At 33.0% G+C, this 21,712-nt stretch overlaps 1 protein-coding gene across 1 annotated transcript in view; it reads right to left on the reverse strand.

Annotated features, from left to right (window-relative positions):
* Positions 1-21,712, reverse strand: part of DHX35 (DEAH-box helicase 35) — a 57,187-nt gene that overhangs the window by 8,292 nt on the left and 27,183 nt on the right. Inside the window, exons 9-18 of the mRNA XM_031954022.1 lie at positions 18,555-18,667; positions 17,327-17,423; positions 16,196-16,354; positions 14,675-14,885; positions 9,488-9,612; positions 8,143-8,197; positions 4,179-4,274; positions 2,898-2,992; positions 1,559-1,636; positions 587-716 (exon numbers count right to left, since the gene is read on the reverse strand). Of these exons, the coding sequence (XP_031809882.1) occupies positions 587-716; positions 1,559-1,636; positions 2,898-2,992; positions 4,179-4,274; positions 8,143-8,197; positions 9,488-9,612; positions 14,675-14,885; positions 16,196-16,354; positions 17,327-17,423; positions 18,555-18,667 (1,159 nt within the window). The remainder of the gene's footprint in view (positions 1-586; positions 717-1,558; positions 1,637-2,897; positions 2,993-4,178; positions 4,275-8,142; positions 8,198-9,487; positions 9,613-14,674; positions 14,886-16,195; positions 16,355-17,326; positions 17,424-18,554; positions 18,668-21,712) is intronic.

The following is a 21,712-nucleotide window of genomic DNA, read 5'->3' on the forward strand; positions in this document are numbered from 1 at the left end:
AAAGTATCCATTTAACTTCCTCTTGCAGGGGGGTCATGTGAAAAAATGAAATTCTTACCAATTGTTCTCTGAAGTGGATATTAGTGGATGTTAACTGTAATTTTTGTTAGCCATCAATTTTGTTTTGGGGATCTGAAATCATAATAAATATCCATGGAAAAATATCTGATACATAAAAGCTTACTGCATATTCAACTTGTCATTTATAATCACAGTTTGTAATATAAAATTACAGTTATAAGGACTGCAAGCAGTTTTTGGAAAAATCTGTTCTTATAAGGAGAAGTGAGCAGAGTAGAAAAGGAAAAGCCCTGCCACCACCTCTGACATAACTGACTAGAGTGAGTCACCTAACCTCTTAAACTTGACTTTCTTCATTAGAGAAGAGAGAGGAAAGCTGTAGTGTCTGTTGTACAAGATTGTTCTGAGGATCAAAACTGTGAAAACAAACACTTTGTAAACCTTAAAGCACTAAATAAAAATTTTAGTATCAGTATTAATTACAAAGAAAACTCAAGGACAAAATAAACAGAACACAGGAGGCCAAGGTCTGAACAAAGTTTCCCTTGCTCCATTCTATTCTTACCTTCACTGGATTTCTTTGGTATCTTAAACTTGACAAGTAGCTTTTTCAACTGTTCCCTTACAGCGGCAGCCCTCATAAGCCCCTTATAGTTAAGGAAATGTTCCTGACACCACTGTGAATTCCTACTGTGCTGCAAGACAAAAAAGGGGAGGAGGTTTGGGAGGAAGGGAATAGGGAATACAAGGCACTGTGATTTTGTGGAAGGAACATTATACTTGGGAGTCAGGGGATATGAATTTTTATCCTTGTTCTAATTGGGCAAGTCTATTCCTCCTGTTGTGTCTCAATTTTCTCATCTATAACATGAGAAGAGTGGACTAAATGATCTCAAATATCCCTTCCAGGTAAATCCAGATTAAGAAATTTAAGCCATCACTTTTAGATAGCTTAACTTCTTTAGCAGGTTAAATATAAGTTGTAAATGTTAACTTGAATTCAGCTATATTTACAGCACATAACATTAAATATAATTCAAAACTGATAAGATGTATGTATACTTGAAGATCCTTGCACTAGCATAATGCTTACAAATTAACAGCTGATGTGTAGAAATGTCCTAGATAGACTGACTAAATCAAATTTGAAAAATTAGTCTTGAAATATAATGGATTTATCCACATATTCATAAAGAACAGAAGCTAACTGACCATCTTAATTAAGAGAAAGGTCTTCAGAGCCATTTCACCAGACTAATGGCAAAACCAGATTAAGAAGCCTGAGAATCCTGTAGAATGCTGGTCGGTCAGTCTACTAAAACCTTTTTTGTCTAAGGCAAATGATTCTCCTGCTCTATCCAACAACATTATAATTAGTAAAAAGGAACCAAAGAGATCAATAACCAGATATGTAGGTATTCCTAAATAAATAAATAAGAAAAATGGTAGCATTATCATTATCTTCATAAAACTTAAATCTCAGAGACTTGTGTTCACCTAAGCAAAAACAATATAGTAAGTATTTTAATTAGCTTACTTTGATAAAAGCCTCATATACATTAAGCATAGTAAGGTGGTCACCTTCTTCCACAGCAAATTTTCGGTGTTCTCGCATCTGAAAAGAAAAATGTTTAAATCTTTATGTAGTCATTAACTATAATATAGTTTTTATACATCTACTACCCTTCTATGTTTTTTCTTTCAGAGAAGCAACATCAAATGTCGTCCCCATCCCCTAGGACTCCATTCTTTTAAATTTATCCTTTTTTACTTATTTCTCCATATTCCAAGATTGGGCAATGTCATCTGTTCCCATGGATTCAATTACATATACATACAGACACTATCAAAATCCTGTCCTATCCAGAATTCTTACTTGAAACCTAATCCTACATTGCCCTGAATTTCCAACTTCTTTAGTGGTTTTTAAATATTGCTACTAGTTACCTTGGCCTAAAGCCCTGATGCTTGTGTAATTCTTTGCAATCATATTATAGCTTTCCATTTTTCTAACAATAGTGTGGAAGAACTCAATTCTTTATTACAAAGGGTTTTGTTTTTTCTTAAGTAGAAAACACTTCGGATTATCTCTCTTCTCTCAGATCACTTTACTTATTTCCTTCACAATTCTCTGACAAGTTTGTTCAGCATTACATTTTATCTAAGTGGCTCATTTATTAGAAAGCACCAACATTTTGACACATATGATACTGAACTAGGCTCTTCTTTCTACATACAATGTCCCTGTCCTCAAAAAGGATATAAATGGAGTTGTCAAACAAAGGTTTATGGGGTGATAATGAAATAATAACTCACATTTATAGATTTATAAATCACTTTTTTCCCAACAACCCTATGAAGTAGATAATACAAGAATCATTCTCCCCATTTTACAGGTTCTGAGAAGACTTGCCCAATGTCACACAAATGCAATGAATAATCAGAGGATCTTGAGGCAAGAATTATGACTGCAATGGTCAAAGTGATTTCCAACTAAGACAACAGTGTCAAAAGTAGTATATACTCAGCTGGGGAGATGAAAGAGAAAATTTAAAAAGAACAGGAGATAGAGGATAGATGTGTGTGACAACATAGACTGAAAGCACTATATTCAAAAGAAATTGTGAAGGAAGTGGTGGCAGGATTTGGCAATAAAAGTAGATATATGCAGTGATAGGCAGAAATGAGGGGAGGGTTAATTTAAGATTGAAAGAAATACTGTGATAGAGAAACAATAAAGATTGTACCTAGTGATGGAAAAAAATGGGCTGAAAGTAAAAAGATGTGCTTTCTCTTCAATAACTTTTGGTGATATAATCAACACTGAATGAAGTTGTATGAAACACATTTAGAATTAATATAAAAGTTAGACTTACAGCCTGATTTTTCTGATTTGGTGGAATTACAAAAACATTCTGAATCTGCATCATGGCTGCAATGCTCAAAATCTCCTGAGAACAGCCAAAATTTCCTGTAAGACAAATAGCAATTCGGATTTATGGCATGAAATGTCACAAAGAACATGTGTTCAAATCTTCCAGGTACTAAACTGTTAATTCTTTAATTACTATTGTACCAAAAGTATGACACATGAAGCAAAAATACTTAGAATACTTAATGCATTATTTGTGAACCTCAAGGTAAGAAATTTATAGAAATTGATTATAATACAACATGGCGGTTCTTAAAAGAAAGCAGGCTATTAACCAAGTAGGAGAGGATCAAACTATAGTTATTCACCTTTACTTGCTGTTGTTTCCTTCTACCTCCCAAGTTCTCTCCCTGCTACTAATAGGGATACTCCACAGCCTGTGCTATAAGAGGAAGAGGAAGAAAAGAGGCAAGGAACACTCGGATTTTGCCACTTTTATTGTTCCTGTGCTCTCTGACTATTGCCAATACACAAGGTTAATAGGAAAGGAGTGTCAATTGTCCCAAGATTCAAAATATCTCACTGTACTTAGGCTTATGTTTTCAGGATTTGAGAATTACGGCGTTAGGGAAGTATGTATTGTTAATAAGAAGAAATACCTTCCTCTAAGTAGAAAAAACAGTTTACATTGAGAAAAATTCTTCCCAAAGCATAGAAGGATTAAAAAGAGTCAAAACTTTTAGCTAACCCTTCATTTTCCATTTGCTCTGTTCATTTTCAACTCCATGCACATCATGACCCCCTACCAGGTACATATTTCTCTGTCTCTTTCGACCTTTCTATTGTATATTCTTTCCCATTAGGTTTTAAGCTTATAGAGGCAAAGACTATCTTTTTTTCCTTATAAGAATCTCCAGCACTCAGTCCATTGCTAGGCAGATTAAATGCTTGATGTTTATTGACTAAAAATGTTCATACTATAATGTTTTTGAAGTAAATTAATTTTTGCTCATAGAACTGAAAAATCTGTAAAGAGAAACTAAGGTCTTTCTCACCTGATGGGTCCATCGCTTCATACAACTTTCAAGATTAGGATTAGAACAGATTTTCCCCAAATCACTCACATTTACACTAATCAGTGCTTAGTAATATGAATGTGATTTCTTATCTGACATCTTATGTTACAATTTAGAATTTCTTAATTTTCAAGCCTTCCATATTATATGGCGATAGAAATATTTCTTTCATAAATCAAAATCAATGACAGCCATTTGTTTATTCCTACCTGATTCTAGCAGCATCTTTGCGAACATAGGATTCAAAGGAAACTCTGCTATTCTCATGCCAAGAGGTTCAGTTAGGTGACAGTGTTTGTCCAGACCTGACAAAAGAATGGAATTATAAATTAATGAGTATGGATTGCTGTTTTAAAAAAAAATTAGAGAAAAGAACATTTGTAGAACATATTGAACAGTGGTACAGAGTATCAATATGGGGAAGGAATATTTGTTGAATTAAATATTGGGTAACCAATTAAAATAAATAGATTATTCATTTATGGTCTTGGAGTTTATTTTCATCAATCATATTGCCTGATAATTGTGTCCTATATACGTGCCATCACTGAAAGAAAATAATGATTCCTTCCCTCAGGCTAGATAACTTCCTATCAAATATGATATAGAAAGAATTCCTTTTCATGTACGAGTTTGATTATGTGGTCATGAAGAATCCTTCTAACCCAAAATTCTGTGATTTTATAAATAGATATATTTGAACATATACTCTACGCAATCATAAAAAACAAAAATAGGGGCAGCTAGGTGCTTCAGTGGATAGAGCACCAGCCCTGAAGTCAGGAGGACCTGAGTTCAAATCTGGTCTTAGACACTTAATACTCCTAAGCTGTATCATTTAATCCCGATTGCCTCAGCAAAAAATAATAATAATAATAATAATAATAATAATAATAATCTAGACTTTAGGGCTGCTGAAGTGAGGACCTAGGCAAAGTACTGTAATTAAGGTTATATTATTTCAGAATGGCATGTATACATGTTATTGTAAATATGCTTGGAAGATGTAGATGGACCTACCTTTGAAACTAGCTATGAGGTCAGGGGTCTTGGAGAAAAACAAAATAAAGGGGTCGGAAATCAACAACAGAAAATACTAGGAAGAGTATCAAGGATAAGAGTGGACAACATGGACTGAGGAAAGAATAGAGACAGTACTGGCTTTAGTGAACACCATGTGTCAGGACTACAAAGCCCAAAGAAACTCTTCTCTGTTGGAATGAAAGAACAAGGAGTCATTTATAAGAGACAATAGTGATATAAGGATTATGGCCATACAGATTGAAAAAGGAAAAAAACCAAGGATAAGAAATTAAGAAAATATAAGAAACATAAGGAAAGATAAATCCTAGTTTATTTAAGGAGTAATTATAAGTACTTTCAAGTATGTAAACCACCTTATTTGTAGGTTTTTACCAAGTATTAATGTTTATATGGTATAGTTTGAGTAGAAGGCTAAAAAAAGTACAATAGCAAGAATATGAAATAGAAAACAGTCTAAAATGTCCAAAACCCAGAGATTCTATTACTAGACATATAACCAAAGGAGGTCACCAATAAAAAGAAAAGTTCTATATATGTCAAAATATTTATAATGCCACTTTTTATGGTAACAAAGTAGATGCCTACCAATAGGGGAATAATTAAACGAATTATGGTCCATGAATGTAATGGAATATTATTGTCCTATAAGAAACAAATATGATGAATATAGAAAAGCAAAGAATATTAAGATTTATATGAACAGATAGAGTAAAGTAGAATAGATCCAGGAAAACAATACACATAATTACAATAATGTAAATGAAAGAACAACCATGACAAAACAATCAAAATTCAATAATGCAAAATGAAGAATAAGCTTAGCCCCTAAGAAGATATTCCTTTTTCCTACTTGTTTACAAAGGATCCATGCCATGGAACACTGCATTTATGTCAATTTGTTTTTCAATGTACTGAGAGTGGTTTGGCTAATTATTTTCTCTCTTGTTTCTTTTTTAAAAAAAAAAGTTCCTCATAAAGGATGAAGTCTAGGCAATGTGACAAATTTATGGTCCCTTACTTTTGTTTGTCATGCATTTTATCCTAGATTTCTTCAGCTTTAAATCAAAAAAGGATTTTTTAAATGTTTAGCTTTACAAATTTGAAATAGATTTTTGACAGTCAAATTCAATTCTAGCCCAAAAGCAAATACAGACCTGAACATTTTTTTAATAGTTTTTTATTTACAAAACATATGCATGGGCAATTTTTTAACACTGACCCTTGCAAGTCTAGACAATGAAAAAAATTAAATAAATCAGGCACTGATAGGTAGCACTTGTTATTTTCTGAGGCATATATTTACAAGTTAGATCAAGCTGGCCCCAGCATACCCTTAAAATGAAGTATATTTTTTAATCTCTTCACCTAGGCAGAACTTGGTCATTATAATTACACTGTTCAGTTTCATTTTTTTGTTGTTCTTTTCATTTATGATTTGTTGTTGTTATTGTTGTTTTTGCTGAGGCAATTGGGGTTAAGTGACTTGCCCAGGGTCACACAGCTAAGAAGTATTAAGTGTCTGGGCCATATTTGAATTTAAATCTTCCTGACCTCAGGGATAGTGCTCTAACCACTGTGCCACGTAGCTGCCCCCATTTATGTTTTTATAGTCATTGTATGTATTCTTTTCCTCATTTTATTTGATTTCAGTTTTACATCAGTTCTTGTCTTTTCTTGCTTTTCTGAACTCTTTATATAATATATAAGATGATTAAAAATAGGAATTATCTGATTATTAACTGACTAGTTTTTATCATGTTTTGGTTTACAATCAAAGGAAGTATGAAACTGAATCAATACTCAATATGATGAATGCTTGCATACTAGCAAGCAACCCCAAATTTAGATTATTCAGACAAAATTCCAAAATGATCTCATTTAGTTGCTAAAAGTGGCCTGTTTAAAGGAAAACATTAAGTATTCATTATCAAATAGACAAATGATTAACTTTCCTAATGGTTTATATTCTGTTGTTTTGAGTGTACTGGTAAGAACATCTGTCCCCACAAATCCCAAACAACTTAATTCAAAACTTAAAAGATTTACAAAAGTGTTTAAAACCAATTAAAAGGTTTTTCCTTCCTTAAAATTTGACTAGTTGGAGAGTTGAGTAGGTGAATTTCAAAGAGGAAAAGAAGTTTACAAATAAAGGAAAACTGTAAAGAGTGTCCTTTTAAAAAGTACTTAATAAACCTATAAAATGGAATATTTGTTCCATTTTAACAAATATTAACACACTACTGTGCACATAATGGCTACTTTAAAATAGTTATTCAAAAGAAGTGAACCTTTAACATAATTTCTTGCATTTCATAGATTAATTAGCCATTGCTCCTACATATACTATGTATGTGTTCCTATACAGAAACATTTTTTACATTTTTCTGTCATTTATGAACTTTGATAACTGAAATTTATCTTTATTTTATTAATTCTCTATAACTAAAAAAAAGTAAAGAAATTACAATTATATCCTATGGTAATTAATATTTTAATGCTTAAAACAAATAAAAAATATGGTTTTAGAGTTGAAACAAGAGCCACCAGAAAGAAAAATCTATGTACTTTTTCCTAGTTTAAATTCAGACTGTGGCTTTCTTCTACATTCTAAGATAAATATCCCCTGTAGAAACCTAATCTTTTGTCTGTTCTGTTTAAATGGCTTGATTTTGCATGACTTTAACAATTTATCCTCTGCAGATATACTTTGTAAAACTTTATTCAGAGTATGACATTAGGTATTATCAAAAAGATTATTACAATATCTTTTTTCATAAACTTGTTATTTCCATATAATGGTTTTCCAATGAGGACATACCTATAGAAGAAACTAGTATTTTAACGATCTAGTTAGCTCAATGAAACAAAATATAACCTATAAAAGGGACTTCACGTCTTTTAGCCAATATACTTGAATCCTCTGGTTCAGTTTTTTATCTGATATGGATCAAAGACCTTCCATAATTTCTCATTCTGTAAATTTTTGTCTGTTTTTCCATGTATTCTCCATGAAGGCGCAAATCTTTCTTCTTAATATCCCCAAGAAACCAATGTGCTATCTGAATTAGCCTACTGTCCATTTATAAGGCTATTATAAGTAAAAACACAGTAAAAGAAAAATTTGCTCACCTCCCAAAGCATAGAGTAGCTCCAAAGCCTGAACCATAGATTGTGCTGGAGGAGGCTGTGAAGGAAACAAAATTTAAGTTTAAAATTATATAAAGTCTTCTAGGACCACTGCTGTAAAACTATGAAGATTTCCTCTCCAAACTGCTGTGTATTTATTCTGGATAACTTAGTCATATCACTTAGTACACTGAACCTCTCCATCCCACATGAATAGGGATCAATCAGAAAATGTCAAAGAACAGACATTTATATTCTTTTTTTCTGATAGAGCATTATAATACAGTTTCTACTTTTCTACTTTCTGATTCTGTATAGTTACTTCCTATTACCTAGTTTTTAAAAATTCTCTATTTTTTGTTTTATAGACATATTTGGGGGGAGGGAGGGAAATAAGGTCAAAAAGCACCAAACTTTGAGCCAGTCTAGAATGAGACAGAACAATGTATTTTCTTGGTTTCTTTGTTATTTGTTCATTTGTTTGGTTCTATGCAAAAAGTCTGGGATATAATATTACCCTTGCTTTTCATGTTTGTTTCTTTTTATTACTAGAAGTTTTATAATTTCATATAAAAATTATGAGAACATCATATCTTTACATTTGCAAACACTTCCACAAAACATTTTCTACATGCCCTTATTTCATCTAAGCTTCATAGTTTAGGGAGAAAACAAGTATTATTATGCTCCTTTGACAAAAAAGTTTAAGTAGACAGAAGTTATGTAACTTAACCAAATATACAGAATTAACTAATTGGGTAATAGCAGACATGTAAAATGGAACACAGGTGTCCAATGCCTTTTTCAATGTGCTTCGAAGTACACATCGCATTGATTTTATAATGTGCCAGAAAAGGATTTTGAAAAATGCACAATCTATGACTAATGCAACTGAAAAAAAAATAATGCTTAAAACAAAAGCTGCGTTTTTTAAAAGTCAATCAGCTTGATTCCTTTCATAGCAAAAAATATATGGGTTTTCTTGCTATAATTGGCCTGAATTGTCAGATGAGATTTTGTACATTTCTTACTCAACAGCTAATCCACTATAGAATCTTTACACAGCTTTTAACTGGGAAATATGACTAACATTTATCTTAATTTAGTTTAAAGAAATATGATTTGACCTGCGGCATTTTTGATGCTCTATAAAAATAAACTATGTTACAAACAGCAAATGGAAAGGAGAATTATTTTCATGCATTCTAAATATGAAATTATAGAGAAATTACCTTTTTAGTAATGCTCAATTGTTATACTTGACCATCAATCTTAAAAAACTAGGTGCTACATTGTTAGTTCCACTTTTTTACCCACTAGAGGGAGCTCAAAACAAGACAGGACTTACAGACATGAAGTGGAATCTAAGGACATTGTCAATTCCTAATGCTTTTAGCTGCAAGATGACAGGTGCCAGGTTACTACGCTGCATCTCAGGTACAGTAGATTGAGGCAACTTTTCAAAGTCTTCCTCTGAAGATAGGAAAAAAAAAAAAAAAAAAATTTCTGGAATTAAGCTCCACAATCATAACATCAACAATTTCACTTCTTCTAAAGCATTTTAATGTTAACAAACCACTTTCCTCACACTAATGAGATAGCTAGCACTAAGGTAATATTATTCTCATCTTACATTAAGGAAACTGAGGGTCAGAAAGTTTAAATGATTTGGTCAGTTCTGGACAGATCTACTAACTGTCAGAGCTAGTGTTCTGACTAGAGATTCGGGATTTTACCATATCATATTTGCCTGAATTATTGATAAGTAATAGAAACTAATAAGCATCAAGAGCACAAGTATAACCGTTAACCATGAAGAAACATCTTATAGAAATACACATAGATTCAGAGAATGGACTTAGAGATAATCTAGTCTAATATCTTCATTTTACAAATAAGTAATCTGAGGCCTACAGCAGTTTAGTGACTTATCTATCTAAGGCTACACAGACCAGAGATGAACTAGGATTTAAACCCAGATCTTCTCCAAATCCAACAGTCTACCCATTGCACCATGATAGCCCTTTTAAGATAGAGGAGGAAGGGAAACATATGGGTAAAAGAGACAGAATAACACAGGGGAAAGAGCATTATATTTGGAGACAGAAAACAGAGTCATATTCCACCTCTGACACTGTATGTGTGAAGCTGTCAAAATTTCTCAATCTTTCAAGGCCACAGTTTTATACATGAAAAACAGGAGGGGTGAATTAGACAGGTGTTTGATATTTCTTCTAACTAAATCTATGATACTATGAAAATTGGAGAACTCCCCTCCTAAAGCAGGAAACAAGTTATGTTTAACAAAAGAGAATAAAAATGGGATCTAAGAAGATCACATTCAATAAGAGATAAATAAAAAGATTACCAAGCAACAAGGTAGGCCTAACTGAAATAGCAAGGGATGAATTTTAATGGAGATTATCAATACGACTTCAATATTTTCTCCAGCAAAAGTAGGTAGTCATAGTTAAGAACTGATTCAACAGCAGATTATGAAGATATGTTGTATAGTCCCTTAAAAAAAGTGGTGAGACAGAAAGATATCAACTGTTAGCAGGATGTAAGATAACGCTGCTAGAAATTAACATTTTGATACCTAAAAGATATAGGAAATGAACTTTTGTTTTAAAAAACATCAAAATATGTGTAAGAAGAAAGAGCTTCCCAATAGACAGAAAATTATCTATAGCATGACTCAAATCACAGTGTGAATTATGTAGACATATCACTTATATGAAAAGTTTGACGATTAATTTTTATTATTATTAAATTCTATTTTTTTATTTATTAACTATGAGTAAAAAAGGAAGTTCAAAATATAAAATGGTGGGAAGACTGCATTGAAGACTTTGGAGCAGCAGAACATTATAGTCCCTTAGTTCATTTGCATGTAACTTTTATTTCTAAAAAGAGTAAAATTCACAAAATGAGAAGTAATATATATATATATATATATATATATATATATTTGGTGCCTCAAGGAATCATTAAAAAAGGGCTGCTGATTTCATGAGGAAGACATGGTGATCAATTATCTTTTAAGTGAAAAAATGACTTAGTTCCAAGTGGTTCTCATTTAAGCCATAGTAGATAAAAGGAACCCAAGATAGGAACCTCATTTGAAGGGTAGTGACAGGAATCTGTTGTGAAAGCAGAAGATACAACACGAGATAGAAAAGCCATGCAATTTAATCCCTGGCAGTTAGAAGCAGTCAACTGAGAGAAGGCTTCACGTGATTCCTAATCATTGGAAATTGATTTCACCAGCAGAGCTTCAGCTATACTCTTTGGTGCCACCTAATGAGGGAGAGAGGTGAAGTGTCTTTTGAGTGCCGGCTGCTCTCTGCACCACCTCTGGTTTAAGAAAAAAAAGGAAGAAAGATACTTTCAGATGCTTTGTATCCTGGAGAGCTCAGATTGGCTCTATTTTAAGAGTCAACTAAACAATGTTAATGTGTAATCTTTACTTACTGAACAAATAATAATAAAGGATCTGTGAATAATTTGCTAAATGGGTCTGTTACAGCCCTATTTGTATAGCCAGTCTTGAAGCATTTTGCAGTTATGTGGCTTAACTTATTCACACTCCTTAACACTTTTTAAAGGATGGATCTAAGTAGAAAGAAATGCTGAAGGTGGCCTAGCTGTACCTGATCTAAAACTATATTATAAAGCAGCACTCACCAAAACCATTTGGTATTGGCTAAGAAATAGATTAGTTGATCAGTGGAACAGGTTAGGTTCACAAGACTGAATAGTCAACTATAGCAATCTAGTGTATGACAAACCCAAAGATCCTAACTTTTGGGGTAAGAATTCACTATTTGACAAAAACTGCTGGGATAACTGGAAATTAGTATGGCAGAAATTAGGCATGGACCCACACTTAACACCATATACCAAGATAAGATCAAAATGGGGCCATAATTTAGGCATAAAGAACGAGATTATAAATAAATTAGAGGAATATAGGATAGTTTATCTCTCAGACTTGTGGAGGAAGAAGAAACTTGTGACCAAAGATGAACTAGAGACCATTATTGATCACAAAATAGAAAATTTTGATTACATCAAATTAAAAAACCTTTGTACAAACAAAACTAATGCAAACAAGATTAGAAGGGAAGCAACAAACTGGCAAAACATCTTCACAGTTAAAGGTTCTGATAAAGGCCTCATTTCCAAAATATATAGAAAATTGATTCTAATTTATAAGAAACCAAGCCATTCTCCAGATAAATGGTCAAAGGATATGAACAGACAATTTTCAGATGATGAAATTGAAACTATTTCTACTCATATAAGTGTTCCAAACAATAAGTGTTCCAAATCACTACTGATCAGAGAAATGCAAATTAGGACAACTCTGAGATACCACTACATATCTGTCAGATTGGCTAAGATGACAGGAAAAAATAATGATGAATGTTGGAAGGGATGGGGGAAAACTGGGACGCTGATGCATTGTTGATGGAGTTGTGAACGAATCCAGCCATTCTGGAGAGCAATCTGGAATTATGCCCAAAAAGTTATCAAACTGTACATACCCTTTGACTCAGCAGTGTTTCTACTGGGCTTATACCCCAAGGAGATACTAAAGAAGGGAAAGGGACCTGTATGTGCCAAAATGTTTGTGGCAGCCCTGTTTGTGTAGTGGCTAGAAACTGGAAAATGAATGGATGCCCATCAATTGGAGAATGGTTGCCCATCAATTGGAGAATGGTTGGATAAATTGTGGTATATGAATGTTATGGAATATTATTGTTTTGTAAGAAATGACCAGCAGGATGAATACAGAGAGGCTTGGAGAGACTTACATGAACTGATGCTGAGTGAAATGAGCAGAACCAGGAGATCATTATATACTTCAACAATGATACTGTATGAAGATGTATTCTGATGGAAGTTGATTTCTTTGACAAAGAGACCTAATTCAGTTTCAATTGATCAATGATGGACAGAAACAGCTACACCCAAAGAAAGAACACTGGGAAATGAATGTAAACTGTTCGCATTTTTGTTTTTCTTCCTGGGTTATGCAGGTTATTAACCTGTTTGGTTCTGCACACATATATTGTATCTAGGATATACTGCGACATATTTAACATATATAGGACTGCTTGCCATCTAGGGGAGGGAGTGGAGGGAGAGAGGGGAAAAACCGGAACAGAAGTAAGTGCAAGGGATAATATTGTAAAAAATCACCCTGGCATCATGGGTTCTGTCAATAAAAAGTTATTATTAAAAAAAAATGCAATTTGCAAATGCAGTCTGGGTAAAGAAAAAAGAAATTGCTTAAATGAGTGCTATGAAGGCCAAAAGACAACCAGTAAGCAGAGAAGTAGTTTTGCCTGAGAGATGTTCCAGAATGGACTGATAGGATCAAAGCTATCACTTAGCAATTACCTTTAATAGATGAGTTTTCTTTTCATATGTGCTTCCCTTCCAGGTTCATGTAAGTGAGTACTCACTCTCTCCTACAAATACTGAGAGTACTGGTATGAGGGGGATTTTCAAAAATCCAGATCTTAGATTTTGAAATAGTTTACAAGGATGATGAGGACTAAAATATAGGTGGCTGAAATGGAAGGCAAATAAAGAGTACCTAGATAGTTCAGTAGTAAGTAGAACTGTGAAGGCCAGAATTTTCTAAGGGGTAACAAAATGGACTTATTTTTTGAGAGCTGAAATTGTCCAAAATCATGTAGACTCAATTGTGATAAATTAGGTGATTGACTGAATGATGTAATATAATAATAGCTAACATTTATAAAGTGCCTACTATATGCCAGGCATTGTACTACATGCTTTACAAATATTATCTCATTTGAGGCTTGTAAGGACGCTGGAGGGTAGATACTATTCTTACCCCTATTTTACAAATGAAGCAAACAGAGATTAAGTGACTTGCCCAAGAGTCACAGAACTAGTAGTGTCAAATTTGAACTCAGGTCTTTCTGACTCCCAAGTCCAACACTCTTATCTACTTTGCCATCTAGCTGTCATTATTATTATTTGGGGTCAAAAATAAGGTGTGACAAAGTAATGAGGCTGATTTTCTTGTGTGGTATGTAAATTAGGTCTGAAAACAATTCCCAAAGAAGAGTTCCAAAAGGAACAACAGATCTCCTAAAATAAATATAATGCCTTCCAAGTTTTGATGGGCACAATACTATATGGATGCACAAATTATGGTTATATATATCTTATAGCAATGGGGTCATTTATAACAAATTGTACCTACTGAAAAGGACGTTAATATCTACTGGATATATATGTAGTTTTGTTCCTTAACATTAAATGTTTGTCACAATTCCTTTTCCTCTTTGCAGAAGAAGACTGGGAGTGTGGATATAACCATCAGATACATTGATATATTGGTTGGTTATGCTGAATTTTTAATAAATTAATCTCTATTACAAGGAGTAAGTCACTGGATGGAGTAGACGAGAGAGACATATTCAGAAATAAGGATAACAGAAAAACAAGGGATCAATAAAAATAATTTTTTAAAAAAAATAAATATACTAACCTGTATAGAGTCTGTAACATTTTCCAGAGCGGTTGCGACCTGCACGTCCTGCTCGCTGATTGGCTGATGCCTGTGACACTGGAACTACCACAAGACATTCAATAGCTGTTTTAGGATTATAGGCTCGAAGTTTCATAAAGCCACAGTCTATCACAAACACAATTCCATTGATTGTAATAGATGTTTCTGCAATGTTGGTTGCCACTATCACCTAAAGATAAACAAAAATAATTTTTAAAAAGTAAACTGATCTTTTTCCAATTTTAAACAAAGATCAAATACAACCTTAAGATACAGAACATGTTTTAAAAATAGCCAAATATGCTGAAAATTTTAAGTCCTTATCTTCAGATACTATAGAAGTTTTCTTGGTATAGCTAAGGAATAAACATGCCTTTATAGAGCATGTTCAACTTTTTCATAGAGCCTTTAGATAGCTTTATAATAGGAAGGTCAAAGATTATGAGAAATTAAGTGACTTGACTAAGATCACACAGAAAATTGCTAATAAAACCAGAAATAGGACAAAGATCTCCTTCCCCTTTCTTTGGCTCTCCACATTCTGACCATGCCATATTCCAAAGAAACATGATGGGGGAAAAATAACCTGCTGCCAGAATACGCAAATACAAGGTGAACCTATCAATTTCCACTTCCCCCACTTCCCTCTCACTCAACCTACCAAGTGCTAAAGGCAGCAATCATAACCCAACTTCTGACCTGCCTATGTATTCTTGCCAACCCAGTGGAAAAGAACAGCAGTACAGCACTTGGGGAAACCAAATGCAATGAATAGAAGACTTGCTGGATCCTCCAGTTTTCCAAGATGATGCTCCCTACTGACTCCTTGCCAAGCTCAAAAAAACCACACCCAAACTTGAATTTGAAGGTGGTACTAGAGGCAAACTGTGATTCAAAACAAGTGGACCAGAAACCACACCTCAAGATTCTAATAGTTTATCTACAATTGACTTATGTGTATCAGAATATATGCTGGGTCCATCACTAAATCATGAGGTAAATTTAAATATATGGAAGAGAAGCAATTAATTTCACACTCTGAAATTATGGCCGTTAGTTCAAGCTCAATGAGAGAGCAGAGTTGTCAATTTCAGGAACCTAACCTAGTATTGTTTTATTTTGTTACACAGAGGTAGAGTAGAATAAAGGTAATGGACTTAGAAGACCTGAATTAAGATCCTGGCCTTATTATGGAAGACAAATCACCTAATCTTTCTAAGCCTCAGTATCCTCAAATCAGTTTCCCAACAAAATCCCTATATCTTTCTCAAACTGCTTATCTAACAATTTACTATGGGTTTTTAGATTTCTTGTTTATCAACATACCTTTGACTAAGATATCTCCATAAATAAATTCAAAATTATTACTATAAATATGGATCACTCAGTTTAAAAAAAAAAAAAAAAAGAAGTTATAGTTCATCCTTGAAAACTGTTTTAAAATAGTACTGAAACCTTTAAGTAGTATATATAAATTGGAGGTATCATTATTAGTATTACCTTTCTGACATTATGTGACATTCTTTCAAATACCTTCATCTGTTCAAATGAAGGCAGCCCAGCATACATAGGGAGAACACGGAGGTGCTTTTTCATACCAGTCCGAGATAATGCCCGCGCTTGTTCAATTAACAAAGAAACAACAGTTTCAACTTCCTCCTACAATTCAATGAAAAATGGGAAAAGATGAAAAAAGGCAAAGAACTTTTGTGATATTTAGGGAAAATTAAAAATGAAATTCATGCTCAATATCTTTGAGAAGCAATACAGTGTGATAATAAATGTCACTGGATTTCAAGCTTAAAAACCTGTATCAGAGACCCAGCACTTTATATAGCTGAGTATTAGATATATAAAAATAACATTGCCAAGACAACAAATTTCAGGTACAAAATCTGTAACTCAAATAAATAAAAGTTCCTGGGGAATCAAAACAGCAACAATGCTACTCAATTTTCCTGTGCTGTACTGAAAGCCAAACATTGCACATACATTCATTGCAAGCTATGGCCTGCAAGGCAGAAGCAAGCTTTCTCCAAGAAAAATCTTTATGTTATGGAAAATGTTTAAGAGTAGAAAGGATTACCACTCAAATAGTTGGTTGAGGAGTGTTCTGATAACAGACCAGTACTGGGGCTTTGTTGCAGTCAAGCCATTTGGGACCATGGGCCTGTCATTAAAATACTCCTGGGAAAAGCTAGATGCAGCAACAAGATTTACATAACAAAAATCATATGTGGAAACATGAATCTCATATAAACAAAAAAGTCATATGGATTTAAGGCCTATTGGCTGCACCATTCAACTTTGTACAAAACAAGTTAATCAATTTAGAACATGATTAAGCACTTCATACTGAGCCCTCACAAGCTAATAATGACTGGCAATTTAAACAATGTGGTGAATTAGTTCAAATCATAGAAGTTTGTCAATTTTCTAGAATTAAGAAAGCAAATGACACATAACACCAAATGAATAGCTAAAAGAAAGCATTAAGAATCTACATTCCAAACTATTCTATATGTGTGTATGAAAGGAATAATTATTGGGGAAGACATAATATAAAGAAATAAAATAATAAATTCATAAAATATTAATTCTTAAGAGAAAAAAAAGGTCCAATGAGATTACCTGGCCAGTAAGAAATGCCAATATATCACCATCACCCTCTGTTTGATGAATTTTCATCACAGTTTCCACAGTTGATTTGACATAATCTGGAACAGGACTGCCCCCGCCCCCCCCCAAAAAAAATCAATAATTACCTTGTTAATTTAGTAACACAATGTCATGAAAATAAGAAGCCACTCATCAGCATAAGCCTCACTAACTGAAAACTGGTATACAGAAGAATATATGAGAAATTGTTTCACTCTGAAATGTGTCAATGTTTTTCTTCTAAGTAGGCCCCATAGATATTATGGGTTTTCTTTTAATATTATTTTATCAAAAGATGAAATTAACATATCCAATACTTAAACAGATGTGTTTTCCTTTGTAAAAACAGCATTCACTGTCAATGGGGCATACATTACAAGTTGATTTTGTCTTAGCAAGGTTAATTCACAGACACTCTCTTACCTAGTATCCACTGTTATTTCTCAAAAAAATGGTTGAGATTGAAGGGTACAATCTATAGCCATTTAGAATTCAAATTTATAATAGTCAGAGATGCCTATTTACCTATCCTTGCTCCTTGCCTTTTTCTCTTTCCCATGCAAGAGATAATAAGTATTGCTTTCACAGACATCTCAAGAGCCTCAATGTGGACAAAGAAACAGAAAGCTGGGAACCAATTAAATCAAGCTTTTACCTCTCAGGAGTCCTACTTGCCTCCTACTTGCCCCAAGCCTGAAAATTAGGACCCTAGATCAAACCTTAAGAGCCACTGCAAGACTTTAATTTTATAAAGAAACAAACTAAGATTCAATGAGTTGTGAGTTGTCCAAGCTCATTCAAATAGTGTCAGAGGCACAATATTTAAGCCTAACTCCTCTATTCTTTTCATAGATAAGGGGAGACAAATAAATGTACAGTGTTGAAGAAGACTCCAAGCTGCAATTACCTGCTTGAAAAATCAGATTCTATGAAGCCAAGAGAGCCACAACACTAAGATCCTAAAATATCACTTTCATCAAAGTCTTTCCTTTCAACTAATATAATAGAAGAAAAGACATCTCCATATGAAAACAGATTACCTTTCTAAGACAGCTTATTAAATTACTAAATTTTGGTAGTCAATTTGATTTGTCTATATCCAAATGGCAGCTCTCTACAGAACTCAGCATATGCTATGTAATGTCTTATCACAAGTATGTTTTTCAAAAGACCATTTTATAAGATTAAAATAACAACAAACCTCTGTAGATAAAAGACATCCACTGGAAACGTTCTCCCTTCCACAGTAATGATTACACATGTATCCCTACTAGGGTCACTGGTTTCATTTTGATTAAAGAAATTCCGAAATTTCTAAAATATTTAAAAAAAAAAAGTGAACAATTTGCCATATATCTCCCAAAAAAAGCACATTTCAAAACAAAAAGAGGAGTTAAGTCCAAGGGCAAATGGGAAACAACATGTTAGGAGTATTGCTGTAGACAAAGTAATGTATTTAGGATGAAGATGACCTGGATTAGAATCTAACACCTACTATCAGTAAAACCCTTCTTCATCTGTGAAATGAGAATAATAACACCTGTAATAATACTACACAGGGGTGTCATGATGCTCAAATGAGATAAGGCAGCCTGAAAATTTTAAAATACTATTACTATCATCATTTCCATCATATAAAAATACTATGCAAATGAATTCTATGCAAATTATTATAAGTAGTAATAATGATAATGAAAAATAGATTCCCCTTTAAAACTATCATTTTAGGCAATAAAATTTTAATCAATTTCTAAAAATGGTTTAGAAAAGGAAGTCAGTCTTCAAAACTTCAATCAACATGACATACTCAAATTAATTAATACTCAAATTAGTTCAAAATGGGAAGCATTTAAGCAGTACTTCTGACCTGCTTTCATAAGAAGTCTCATCTCAGATAAAAATCTAAGTATGCATTACTAAAGAATGCAATTTGATGAGTTTTTTTTTAAAATATTGGTCCAAACTAAATTATATGTCTTAAGAAATTTTTTTGTTTTAAAGTTATCTTATTTCCTATGTACGCTTCGCCCTGCCAGAAAACTATTCCAGATAAAATAATGTTTTTAAAAGAAAAATAAGATTAAAAAATAAATATTTTAAGATTTGATTATAATAGTTACACAATTATCATTATGTATAATTTTCTTGGTTCTGCTTACTTCATCCTTTCATGTCTTTCTATGCTTTCTCATTGTTTCCTACAGAAGAGTAATATTTTATTATTTTCACATATCATAATTTGTTTAGCTAATCCCCAACTGATGGGCATCTGATTCATTTTCCAGTTTTTTGCTACCACAAAAAGCGCTGTTAGAAATATCTGAGTGTATATGGGGGTTTTGTTTTTAATCAGTGATCTTCCTGGGATATATACTTAGGAGCAGAATCTCTATAAGGAACATTTTGGTCAGTTTATGTGCACAAGTTTAAATTGCCTTCCAAAATGGTAGTGCTGATTCACAACTTCATAGTTTGTGCCTTTTTTTCTGCAGTAAACAGTCATCAACTATTCCCATCTTCTGTCATCTTGCCAATTTGCTTGGGTGTGAAATGAAAACTTAAGATTGTTTTGATTTGTATCTTTCTCATTACTTATGATTTGGGGCACTCTTTTATATAATTAATTGTATTTCTTTTTTGAGAACTATTTATTCGTATCTTTTGATCATTTATTTATTAGACAATGGTTTTTTATCATATGTATGCATTTTATGTCAGCTGTAAATATGCCTGTAATAAAAAGCACTTACTGAGATATCGGAACAGATTTTTTTTTCTTATTCTACCATTTTTCTTATCCTAGATATACTGTTTATGTAAAAACTTTCCAATTTCATGAACAATAATCAAAATAACCTATTTTATCTTTGTAATTACTTATCTCATTTCCTTTGGCTAAGATGACAGGAAAAGATAATGATAAATGTTGGAAAGGTGGGAAAACTGGGACATTAATACATTGTTGGTGAAATTGTGAACTGATCTAACCATTCTGGAGAACAAAATGGAACTATATGGAATATATATACTAAATATGGAACTATCCCCAAAGGGTTATCAAACTATATACCCTTTGATCCAGCAGTATCAGTCTGTACCTGAAGAGATCATTAAAAAGGGAAAAGGACCCACTTGAGCAAATGTGTTTGTAGCATCCCTTTTTGTAGTGGCAAGGAACTGGAAACTAAATGGATACCCATCAGCTGGAGAATGGCTGAATAAGTTATGGTATATGAAAGCTATGGAATATTATTGTTCTATAAGAAACGATCAGCAGGATGATTTCAGAGAGACCTGAAGAAACTTACATGAACTGATGCTAAGTGAAATGAGCAGAACCAGGATCATTGTACACAGCAACAACAAGATTATATGAAGATCAATTCTGATAGATGTAGCTTTATTCAATAGTGAGGTGATTGAGGCCAGTTCCAATGGTCTTGTGTTGGAGAGAGCCATCTGCATCTAGAAAAGGACTGTGGGAACTGAGTGTGGATCACAACATAGTATTTTCACTTTTTATTGTTGTTTGCTTACATTTTGTTTTCTTTCTCATTTTTTTCCTTTTTAATCTGATTTTTCTTATGCAGCACAATAAATGTAGAAATATGTATAGAAGAATTGTACATGTTTAGCATATACTGGAGTACTTGCCATCTAGGGGAGGGGATGGAAGGAAGGAAGGGAAAAAAAATTTGGAACACATTTTATAAGGATGAATGTTGAAAACTATTCATGCATATGTTTTGAAAATAAAAACCTTTCAAAGAAAATTATATTTCCTATCAAAAGCTAAAAGGTACCTTTGCCTTCTTCTAATTGATGATATAATATTTAGTATTCAGGTCACATATTCATTTTTAATTTACTGTAGAATATAGTGTTATGGTATAAGAATATGGTGACACAAACCTAATTTCTGCCAAACCATTTTCCAATTTTCTCTACAGTTCCTATCAAAGAAGAAGTTCTTTTTAAAGTAATGTATGCTTTTAGGTTTACTGAACCTTGGAGTGAAAAGATTAACAATGCAAAAATTCTGGAATGCAAATGGAATAAAGTAGGTGCTAAATAAAATTCCAAATTACATTTTTCCAAATCATTTCACAGAATGAGTATATCAATATTTATTGAATATCTACTACATGAAAAGCAGCATATTAGATATCACAAGAAAACCTATTATGATGTTCTCAAACAGAAACCACATCCTTCCTGACTTTTCAGTAACATCTGCTACAGCTCATCACATTACTCTCTCCCCTCAATTTTAATGACACTGCTCTCTCCTTATTCACTTGTAATCTGGATGACTGCTCCTCTTTTGGATGAATCTTCATCCACCTGAAATTCACTATC

This window comes from Sarcophilus harrisii, chromosome 2 (assembly GCF_902635505.1).
Source record: "Sarcophilus harrisii chromosome 2, mSarHar1.11, whole genome shotgun sequence".
Taxonomy (NCBI): domain Eukaryota; kingdom Metazoa; phylum Chordata; class Mammalia; order Dasyuromorphia; family Dasyuridae; genus Sarcophilus; species Sarcophilus harrisii.